The 11,985-nt window shown below is 42.9% G+C and overlaps 1 protein-coding gene across 3 annotated transcripts in view; it reads left to right on the top strand.

The window, feature by feature from the left end:
* The first annotated feature begins 216 nt into the window (after positions 1 to 216).
* The window catches only part of TDRP (testis development related protein), a 48,244-nt gene continuing 36,475 nt past the window's right edge, over positions 217 to 11,985 (top strand). Inside the window, exons 1-2 of one of the 3 annotated variants that reach the window (XM_067544845.1) lie at positions 222 to 354; positions 771 to 922. In XM_067544845.1, coding sequence (XP_067400946.1) covers positions 803 to 922 — 120 coding nt within the window. In that variant the 5' untranslated portion in view covers positions 222 to 354; positions 771 to 802. Of the gene's footprint in view, positions 355 to 571; positions 594 to 770; positions 923 to 11,985 lie in introns of those variants that run through there. The other 2 variants (XM_067544844.1, XM_067544846.1) reach the window with 2 other exon arrangements.

Genomic DNA, 11,985 nt, shown 5'->3' with positions numbered 1-11,985 from the left:
GGCTGTGGGACGTGGGGGAAGCAGTCTGTATGGGGGTGCTGTGAAGGGGGCGCTCTCTGTGTGGGGCGCTGTCTGCACGGGGGTGTGTGAAGGGGCGGGGCGGGGCGGGGCGCTGCCTGCCTGCATGGGGGTGCTATCGGGATGCGCTGGGGCGGCGAGCGCTCAGCGGCGGCGGGCACGTAGCAGGGCCCCACCCCCTCCGCAAGCCCCGGCGGGATGTCGGAGGCCGGACGGAGCCGCGCCGGTTGCCGTGGTGACCAGAAAGCCCGTGTCCCCCACCCAGCAGCCAGTTACAAACATGGCAGCGGCCGCTCGGCGGCGGTGGGCCGCGGCTCCGGCGGGGGAAGATCACAGGTGAGGACCGGACAGGGAGGCAGCGGCGGCACCACCACTTCCCTCCCCCCGCCATCGCCAAGTTCCGGGCCCGTCCGACCCGCGCTAGCCTGGGACTGCTCCGACCGGCTGGGCCGGGCCGAGCCGGGTCGGGTCGAGGGCGGGGCCTTCCCCGCCGAGCCGCCGCCACTGGCCCGCGGGGCGCAGCTGGGCACTGTTTGGGGCTGGCAGGGGTCGCCTCGCCCCGATGGGGGGAGCAGGTGATGCGGGCAGGGGAGGGGGCTGGTTTCAGGCCGGAGGGGGGGGGGCAGTAAATTCTCCCTCTTCTAGCCCCACCTCCCTGCACCCCGGCAGTGCCCCAGTGTCATTGGGCGCCCGCCGCTCGCAGACGCGTTCGGGGCAGCGGAGTCACTCCCGTCCCTTCCCCCCCGTCTCAGGGCTGAGTGAGGCGGGATCCCCGCGCCCCATCATGTGGAAACTCAACAAGAGCGGCAAAGTTCTCCTGGATGATTCTCCCGAGGAGGAAGAGACCCGGCTCCAAGAGCCGCCACCACCTCCTCAGCCAACAGCCGGCGCAGCTGCCCCGCAGGTAATTGGAGTGGGGGGTCCGGTTAATAACAGCAGTGCCCAGCGTCTCGGGCCCCCCGAGCGCTCTGAGCTGCCCGCTGCACCCCAAAGGTTGTCCTCTCCGTCTCCTGATCGCTTGTCTTTACCCCTTGATGGGTGTTGAGACTTGGCGTGACGCGGGAAGGACGACGAGGCATTTGCAGAATGGGTGTAAATTACTGCTGTTTGCTGGCATTGATTCTGCCTGATAACTTTCCTCACCTTCTTAAAAGCGATCCTCCAGTAGTGCTAGGACCTGCCGCCCTTCATTTCAATGACTTCATACTAGAGGATACTTTTTCTCCCACCCCCAGGCACAGGCATTGCAACTAGTCCATTAAACATAATAAACTAAACAAATTGATCCCCGAAAGCATAATCCTTATTAAACATAACAGAAGTGGGGGGAGGACTTAGGTTATGGCTGGACTGTTTTTATACTTGAGGCACTTGTTGTTAATAATAATAATAATAGACATTGTAGTTTCAAGGCTTTTCTCTGGTAGAGATCCCACAGCACATAAAAGATTGCATAAATACAAATGTGCCTTTACAGTCTGCAGTAAAGGCTCTGGGTAAGAGGGAGATGTCTGTCAAATGTCAAATGGAACGACTCCAAAATAGTTACTGATTGCATTAGTAATTGTGAATCTAATGGTTTACCACTATCATCAGTTTTGGTAAATTCTTTTTTCTGCAAGTGCCTTGTAGTTATGGCATTGATTAAAGTTTCATTTTTGTGGGTGGGCTGTGCCAGGACTGGAAGATTGCAAGTTATTAATTTAAAAACTCTTGATGGTTTACCATTTGTGTGTGGTTAGAATTACTTTATCAAATCTATGTTATATATTAGTGCAGTAATTATAGACAAGTCTGTAAATCAAAATAAGCTATAATTGCCTGTTGGTTGAGGTCAAAATGGCTTTGATGAGTGTAGTAAAATATTAAATTAGTGTAAAACATTTGTTTAGTTAACAAGGATTTCCTTTATTTAAATCTTTTATTATGAGAGAAAATGAAATGTCAGAGTATATGTTAATGTTTAAAATATGACTAAGACTGTTTAGAATTAAAATAGATTCATGCAAATAAACTATCTGGATAGAACATCACTCAAAACATAGATGCTATATTTCTACAACTCACTGTTTATGTAAGAGTCTTAAGGAGGATGCATAACATAAGGAAATATGGTTGTACAATGAATTGGGGGTTGATTGGAGTTGATGTCATGTAAGGCCTGATTATGCACCATTGAGATAAGTGCATTTTGCCACTAACTTCTCTAGCAAGAGAATCAATCTTCTAACATACAGTTGTGGAGTCGGTTCTGCCTCTGATATGAATTCTATTTGACAGTGATTCAATCCTCCTCAGCCATCCCTCACTGCACAGCTTGGCTAATCGTGCTGTACAGAGCATGAGTATTTGGCGCTGAGCAAAAAGTTAGCTCAACAAGAACTAGGATCCAGAACTACTTCAGTTCTCAGTCTTGTAGTCCAGACACAGGACCGTATATTCAGATATTTATTTGTGTGCTTGTAAGTAAATGACAGAGCCCAGTATTACATTTTGGCATAGACTTACTTTCATGATGACAAAGTAGATCCCCTTAGTGTGATCATTATGCTTATTTTTCCCCAAATGTACATTTTCTCTTGCTAATCTAGTTTCTTTTTGGCGAAAGAGATAAACAGTATTTCCAGGTTGTGATATGAGAACATTTCAAACTCACTTTGAATTTGTGCTATATTGCCTTCCCCACACATTAAAATCTGATATCTATATTTTTATAAATCAAGTCTAATAGGATTTTCATAGGCTTCTGGCACACAATTTACATAATTAGTGTTAAAACATTTATAACTATTAAGGTTTCTTTCTTCAAATTATTTTAAAATGTACCCTCTATGTTGTCGGAGATAGAGCTGGTTGGAATACTTTAGACAAAACTAAATCTTGTTAAAATATGCTTTTTGTTGAAGCCGAAACATTTTGAAGAGACTTATCTGTTTTGACAAAGTATTTTGGAGAGAGAGCTCAAGCTCTCACTCTGTAGCCAAGTTGTTAGAGCAGTAGCTTGGGATGTGGGAGACTCAGATTCTGAGTTGTTTCTCTACTTGCTTCAGAGGGATCTGAAACTGCTTTGAATCATCCAGAGCAGGGACCTGAACCTGGATCTCTACATCCCTAGTTAGTGCCTTAACCGTCATGCCGTAGACAAAGGGTATGTCTGTATAGCCGCTAGGAGGTGTGATTCCTAGCTTGCTTGGACATACACCGATTAGCTCTGCTAACCTTCTGATTATGTACCTAGAGTGTCTGGTGGGTGTACTTAGTTGGCTAGCTTGAGCCATCTTTCATGCTGCCACAGCAACACTGCAATTTTTAGCGTACTATCTTGAACAGAAGTAGTGTGTGTGCCCAAATTGGGAGTTGCAGCTCCCAGCTGCTGTGTAGACATACCTTAAGAGACACAATCTATTCGTATCTTCTCCAGTCGAAAAGCTCAGGTTTTGATCAGACAATGGACAATTTGACACCATTTTCATGAAAATGTTGAAAAGGTTTTCATTCCAGTGCAACTTCAAAAGTTTCCTGAAACAGAATTGCCATCCTTGACCACCTGAAGTTGGAAGTGTCTGCATAACACAAAAGTGGGTTGGGTTGTTGACACTTTTAAAAAAAATCTGTTTCCTGAGAGAGGAAAGACAGACAAACTCTGAAAGATTAGTCAGACAATACATTTGACTTCCTCTACTTTTTACTGGACAATTCTTCCTTACATCACAAAAATGCCTTTAAATATATATATAAACCCTTTTGCCCACAAAATGTACTTTGTTAGCTAAATTAAGAATTAATGCACAAGTAGAATTTAATAAAACTAAGGAGCACAAGTATTTAGTAAAACTCTGATGTAATCTCCTTACCTTACTTGTTCTACTGTGTTTTCAAAGAGCTTTTCAACTTTGCATGACAAATATAAATTTATTTTGTAAGATACTTATTGTGTATCAAGCTGTAGTCAATTGTTTGTGCTTGAAAAGATGTTTATTTTCTTCTCTTGTAGGACTTAATATTTTTGCATTCATATTGAGTAAGTGCTCATTGACTAAAGTTTTTATGTATGTTTAATATTTTAAAAAGTATAATATACATCAGATGGAACTTTTAAGATGTCAGTGATGTGTCAGTATGATATGCAATTTGAATTCATGAGATGTTGTTGACTGTTTTAGTAAGATAGCTGATTATGGGGGAGAGAGAATTAGATTAAATTTTCATTCTTAAATTAAAGGAAGAAAATAAAACCAATCTAAAATGCTGGAGTGCCTCTTCCTTGACCTGTACTCTTTTGACCTTAATTTCTATCATATTCAAACAGAAAGAAATGCAGAGACATGTTTCATGTTAATTACAGTTTGGACCTGTTCACTGAACATTTCAAAGCTGGGCTGTACATAGTTGTAGTTATCTTTTTAATTAATGTATTTAAAAGTCTTTGGTACAGTTTTGACACAAGCTTTTATGTTAAATGAATAAAACTCAGACAGGCCCTGAAGGAGTGGATGGGAAATCAGTAAAGCTTTCAGAGGTATATTAATGAAATAAATCAAATAAGGGCAGTGACATCAGTATTTGACATTAAGGATCAAGAAACAGTAAAACTCCTTGAACAGTTCAGTTAAATTGACTGAATTGGAAAATGAGGGCTTGGTCTTTTCTCTTCAGAAAAGAGATTCTGCTAAAGGCACAATCTGATTTGGGCTTTAAGCCACACATATTTCTACTTTAATTACGTTCCTGGTTCTTCCTATCGAGATATGAGATACTCTACTAAAAGTCAGGAATGGACTAAGTATTAGTATTTCAATGTTATTTATAATTAAATCAAATTTTTTTTGTTAAAAAGTGAAAGCAGTACATGTTCTTCCAATTAACTTATCCCCTTCACTTTCCAACTTCTCAAATATGTTGCTTACAACATTGCCTCATTCCTGTCTTCGCAATTCCATCCTGGGTCTTCTCCATTCTAGCTTCACGCTTCACTTCAATAAAACTTCTCGTCAAGGCTTTCAGTAACCTTTTCTTGGCCAAAATCCTTGGGTTTTATTCTATCCTTATCATTCTTGAACTTTACTGCTTTCGACTTTGTCAGTCATTCATATCTTCTTGAAACACTGTCTTTCCTTGGCTTTCATGACTGCCCTACATGGTTTTCCTCCTACTTCTCTGATCCCTCCTTGAGTAATTATTTAAGTGAGTCCTCCTTTCTCCCACTCTCCATAAAGGTTCAACTGAGCTTTGTCCTTTTCTCCCTTCCTTTTACACCTTCTTTCTGGGTGACTTTATTTGCTCACGTGGTTTCTGTTACCATCTTTATATGGATGATTTATAGGTCAGGAGAAGAGAGGTAGATCAGTGTACTTCTGTCCAGTCATGCTTATTATTCTTTCTCTCTGGAATCATTGCCAAAGAACTTTTTCTCCCCCAAACCTCCATTTCCTGCTTTCTCCCACAGTAGGCAGCATCACCTTCCTTACTGTTACCTGTTGTATTTCTTTACACTGCACAGCCCATCTGTGGTCCAAATCTTGTTGTTTCTTACTCTATAACATCTCTAAACTCTGCCTTTTTCTTTCTGTCCAGACAACTGCAACTCTTGCGCAGGCCCTTATCGCCCATCCTGATTACTGTAACCACCCTCTCTCTGGCCTCCCTAATGCCTACATTGCTGTCGTCTAATCCATACAAATCACAGCTGCTAAGATTGAGGCCGTATCTATGCTACAAAGTTTTGCTGACACCAGTTACGTCAGCATACAGCTGCCAAAGTTGTTATATTGCTTGCATGCATGCATACTTGGCTCTTTGCATTGGCACTGCGTGTATTTACCGGGAGTCCTTGTGTCGATGCACAGTGTGGTGCACCATGGGTAGGTCCCAGTGTGCAACCTGCCACCATTCAATGTAATGTCTTTTGGGTAGTTTTGGGAATGCATGGTGGGACAGAACTGAGTTGCGCAGGGGTGACTGGGATTAAGGGGTCAACTTCCCATAGTGCAGTGTTCTTCATCCCATAATATCATCAGTCCCATAATTTTTGTGTCCATTTTCAAATTCCTACAAAATTGTGCGGTGCTTGTCACTGTCCGCCATTTCTGACAGAAACATGGAAACTGCACAGCTCTGCACTACTGTCATGAGCATTGTAAGCACAGGATACATGATTCTCTGGTATTTGCAGAGCTTCAACAAGAACTGCAGGGAACATCATGATTTCCTGGCATTTGTTTTGCTGTGGGACATAGCAAGAACCAGTTCAAGGTTGTTGTTGGCATTCACGCAGCAGCTGCACATGGCGGAGTGCTGCTTCGGGGCCTGAAAAACGAGCACTGACTGGTGGGATCACATCAGAGTTTAGGTTTGGGATGACGAGCAGTGGCTTCAGAACTTTTGAATACTCAAGGCCACATTCCTGGATCGGTGTGCTGAGCTTGCCCCAGCCATCCAGTGCAGGGACATCAAACTGAGAACTGTACTGACAGTAGAGAAGTGAGTGGTGGTCACATTATGGAAACTTGCAATACCAGATTGCAACTGGTCTGTGGACAATCAAAATCCACCCTGGGGGCTGTTGTCATGCAAGTGTGCATGGCCATTAATCGTCTCCTGCTGTGCAAGACTGTGACTCTCTGCAATGTGCAGGACATAATAGATGGCTTTGCAGCTGTGGGGTTCCTGAACTGTGGAAGAGCAGTAGATGGCATGCACATCCCTTTTTTGGCCCCAAAGCACCTTGTCACAAAGTACATCAACAGGAAGGGCTACTTTTCCAAAGTTATGCAAGTGCTGTTGGATCCTGGGCATACTTCACTGACATTAGTGTTGGCTAGTGAGGTATGGTACATGATGCTCACATCCTTAAGAACACAGGACTATTCAGAAAGCTACAAGCAGGGCCCTTCTTTCCCAACCTGTGGATTACCACTGGCAATATTGGAATGCCAATAGTGGACCAGGAGGATCCAGCCTACCCCTAACTTTCCTGGCTCATGAAGAGGTACACCAGTCACCTCAACAGCACTCAGCGGGTGCAGAATGACAATTGAATGTGCTTTTGGTAGATTGAAAGGACACTGGTGGTGTTTACTCACCAGATTGGGTCTCAGTGCAAAAAATATTCCAATGATTATAGCAGCCTGTTGTGTCTTGCATATTAGTTATAAAGCAAAGGGAGAAACATTGCTGCAGGGGTCGAGGACAGAGGTGGAGTGGCTGTCGGCTGCGTTTGAACAGCCAGACACAAGGGTTATTAAAAGAACTCAGAGCTATGCTGCTAAGTTTGGCTTTGAAGGAGCACTTTAACAGTGAGCCACATTAATATGTTGCCGTGTACTGTGCTCAACCTGGCAATGCAGTTTGGGGGCCTGTTAGAAATTGTGAGGTGCTAGCTGCACATCTTTGCATATATCACTGACAGTGCACCTATTAATGTTGGGGTGCTTGCTCTACATTTATGATGATTGCCCTGTTTGGCACTGATCCTATGGGTTGTGAATGTTCAAGACCACAACTTTCAGTGCAAGCATGCATTATACACCATGTGATGTAAACTAATAAAGATAAATAACTTTCCAAAAAAGTTTTATTCGCTTACAAAAACAGCTCAAAAAATCTGAAAAACTTAAAAGTAAACACATTTTAACTTTAAAAAATTGAACTTTTATAAACCAAAAGAAGGAACACTGATGTCTACTGTAGGTACAGATACATCAACCGTGGTTCTCGTAAGTCAGTATATGTGTATCTATGGTTGTCCATGTTTTCCCCTGCCATGGAGTGGTAAAAGGTAGGTGTGCAGGCACAAAGGCCATGTGGAATGCTGAGGGGGTGTGTGGGAAGACGTGATGCTGTAGTTCTCCACAGACTGCAATGGGAGTGAAGCCCAGGATTGTTGAACCTGGAGGTTCACAAGAGTCTGCAGCATCTGAGTTTGCTATTGGAGAAGCTTTATGTCCTGGTACTTCTCCTTCTCTTCCCTCCTGCATCTTTCTCCTGTTTTTATCTTCTCTCTTTCCTTCTCCATGCAGTGTGCAATATTCACACTCCAGACCCTCTGTTCAAAGTCTAGTGTAGCACGGCTTGTAGACTCTCACAGAACGTGTCGTCCCACATCCCCCTTATCTGGGACAGTCATTCCGCTGGTGTAGAGGAGGTACCTCTCAAGGCCCCAACAGCCAGAGCTACGATAAAACACACAGAGATACCATTGTCTGTATAATAGGAATGGAAAGTGAAAATTAAGATTCAGAACTCCCACCACCCCTCTTGTCTTGCTCCCTTAAAGTGTTAAACAAGACATGCTTATTGACACTTCTGCATTGGAGTGCTTGTGCCCTCAAACCATGGTGAATATAATCTGCTGGGGTGGGGTAAAAAAAAGGAGGAATTACTTATTTGTATAGGACACTGGCACTGAATACTAGCATAATTTTCCACAGGTAGTGGTGTAGGTTTTAGCTGATATCTCACTCTTGAGGGTAACAAAGGCAGAGTGGGCACAGCTGCTGCTGGTGTTCTGAAGTTGCATGGGCCTGTATGCTGCTAACCTGTTTACTGCAATGGTGCCTGCTAAAATTATCACAAACTGGCGTGGGAAAGCGCCCTGCCACAGAGAAAGAAATAAGGCTGCCATCCCTAGAAACATTTGCAGTGAACCTCCACTTCATCAAGATCTCTCAGGAGGATTCAAGTGAAAGACTAATATTTATCGGTTAACCAGAAACGCAGGGGTTAATCGGCGGTGTGGGCTCTTTATCTCCATGATGATGGCATTGGGCCACGGCAGAGGTGGCCACGCTTCTGCTGCCTGTGGAGGCTGAGGTCCTGGTGCAGGTGCTGGGAGTGCCCTGCTGCAGAACACTGGAGACCCCGGACCCGAGATGGGAGTCCCGGCTGGGGGCGCTACCTGGGGGCTGAGGGGAGGGGGCAGGGCATGGGGGGGGGGACAAAATTATATCAGTTAAACGGTTAATCGATATAATTTCAATAGTTTAAACTGTTACATTTTGTAACCGATATTTACATCACTACTTCCTACATGTTTGTACAGTGCCTAGCACAGTGTAGCCCTCATCTTGTTTGGGGCCTCTTGGTGCTATTATAATACATATAAATAATAACTTAGAGGAAGTAAATTTAAAATACCCCGTTTCTATTTAAGCTTTTCCATCCAACTTTTAATTAATTGAGTATTCAGTAGAAGATGAAGTTTGGTTTAAAATAAAAAATGAAGTTAGTAATAGGGTAGCAGCCTTTTGCCAGTAATTGCACATTAAGTTACAGTTTGCTTTATGGAGTCTAACTGAACAAAACAAGTGAATAAATTCTGCAGCAGATAAAACGAGTGTCCAATCTTGTGGTCCTTACTGAGATAAAACTTCCAAAGATTTCAGTGGGAGTTTTGCCTGAGAAATGACTACAATATTAGGCCAAGTATAGAAGTGCAGAACAGATAAACCTATGTTAACACCACAACTGGTGTTAACATAAAAGCAATATACCAAACAAAACAGTGAATTTGATAATAAAGTAAATGCTAAAGCTCTGAAATAGGGTGTTCAGCCTCAACATTTGAAAACTTCTTTTCAGATGCTAAACTGGCATTTGTTGCCATAACTGATGGGAGAGAGCTTTTGATTTTTCAGATGTAGTGTTTAATTGGAAATGCTTATAAATGTATGCTTCAGATATTCTCTTCTTTCAAAATAATATGACTGCATTCTCAGTTTTGGAGGGCTTATTTTCTGGATCAGGAGGCATGTAACAAATATGCATTTTCTGTGTGGGTGAGATGTTGTCACCTTTTAGGTAGAGCATGGCTAAAGAATTTTGACAGAACAGTTTTCCCTCAGAAAATGTTGTTTTGTTAAAATCCAACTGTTTCAGAATTTCCATTCTGCAAAAATATTTTGAGATTTTTGACTTTTCATCCTGATTCAAAATGTCAGAATTTCCTTCAGCATGGAAATTCCTTTTCTGACCAGTGATACTTTTAGGTTTGTACGCTTCAGTGGTGTTCCTTTATAAAAACATTCTATAATGAGAAAGTTCTAAATAAGATGATCTTTTGAACCTAACTCCACTGGAGAAAGTTGAAGTGGCTCAATGTAGAGGTACACAAAATAACGGAAGACTTAAAATGTTTAATAAAAAGAAACTCCTCATGTTGGTCGAAAAAAATCTGTCAGTTGAAATTACAAGCAATTTTAGCATTCAGGTAGAACTTTCACAAATTTTACATAAAGTATAAATCTATGGAAGTAGCGGCCAAATAAGGGCATTTAAGCAAATAGTTGCAATGAATTCGAGACTTCTAGATGCTTTTGTTAAGAGAGAGTGAACCAACGGATTCAGTAACCAAGTAGGAAAATGCAGAAGAGATACCCTTAAAGAATTATACTTGTATATGCCAAGTCAGTGGCTCTCAAATTGTGGTCTGTGAAGCACTTTCTGGTCACAAGGTGCTGGTCCTCCCTCTTATTTGCATCTGCTAAACAGCATTCGAAAAGCTTAAAATACATTAACTACTTATTACAGTTAATATTCTTACCTGTGGTAACAATAGTAAAGGCATAGAATTCTGAATGGGAAAGGAGGTGGTTCATGCAATCTGGAATGGAAGAGGTGGTTGTCCATGAAACACACTCTGTTAAAATATGAAAGAGTTTGTGAGCCTCTGCTCCATGACCTTTTCCCCTGCAACAGTCCTTTGCTGTTTTTTTTCCCAGTAACGTTATAAAGTGATTTTTAAAGATGAAGCATCAATCTTATTGTCAGCAATGAAACAATTCCTGTAACATGACTGTCTGGGGATTGGAAGATGTTTGTAGCTGTGTTGTCCTGTGCTGTGTTGTCCTGTGTATATGCACACTTGTGTGCTGCGTGAGTGTTGGAGGTGGAGAGTAGAAAATTGAAAATGCAGAAAATTATTATTTAAACTTTTGGTTTAATAATACTTTCACATATTTATTGTCTTTCATCCAACAATCTTGAAGCACTTCAAAAAGGTAGACAAGTATTAATTCCATTTTATAGGTGTAGAAAACTGAAATGCAGAGATGCTGAGTGTCTTGCCCAAGATCTTACAGTAAACAAGTGGAAGAGTCAGGAAGTGAGCTCTACTATCCTTCGTCTCAGTCCTCTTTTCTAACTTCAAGCAAACAATACTGCCTCCGTTTCAAAGATCAGTTACTTGAAGAAACATAAAATCATAGAGTTGGAAGGGACCTCAGGAAGTCATCTAGTCCAACTGACTAGACCTAACCTCAGCTAAATAATCCCAGCGAGGGTTTTGTCAAGCCACAGCTTAAAAACCTCTAAAGATGGAGATTCCACCACCTCCCTAGGTAACCCATTCCAGTGCTTCACCACCCTCCTAGTGAAAAACTTTTTCCTAATGTCCAAACCTAGACCTCCCCCCCGCAACTTGAGACCATTGCTCCTTGTTCTGTCATCTGCCACCACTGAGAACAGCCTACCTCCATCCTCTCTGGAACCCCCTTTCAGGTAGTTAAAGGCTGCTATCAAATCCCCCCTCATTCTTCTCTTCTGTAGACTGAACAAGCCTAGTTCCTTCAGCCTCTCCTCATAAGTCTTGTGCTCCAGCCCCAAATCATTTTTGTTGCCCTCCGCTGGACTCTCTCTAACTTCTCCACATCCTTTTTGTAGTGGGGGGGCCCAAAACTGGACACAATACTCCAAATGCGGCCTCACCAATGCCAAATAGAGGGGAATGATCACTTCCCGTGATCTGCTGGCAATGCTCCTACTAATGCAGCCCAATATGCCATTAGCCTTCTTGACAACCAGGGCACACTGCTGACTCAGATCCAGCTTCTTATCCACTGTTACCCCCAAGTCCTTTTCTGCAGAACTGCTGCCCAGCTCGTCGATCCCCAGTCTGTAGCTGTGCATGGGATTCTTCCGTCCTAAGTGCGGGACTCTGCACTTGTCCTTGTTGAACCTCATCAGATTTCT

This window comes from Emydura macquarii, unplaced genomic scaffold (genome assembly GCF_026122565.2).
Source record: "Emydura macquarii macquarii isolate MOO-44397 ecotype Brisbane River unplaced genomic scaffold, CSIRO-AGI_Emac_v2 contig_1027, whole genome shotgun sequence".
In the NCBI taxonomy this organism is placed as follows: Eukaryota; Metazoa; Chordata; order Testudines; family Chelidae; genus Emydura; species Emydura macquarii.
This window is presented reverse-complemented; position numbering and strand designations above follow the sequence as displayed.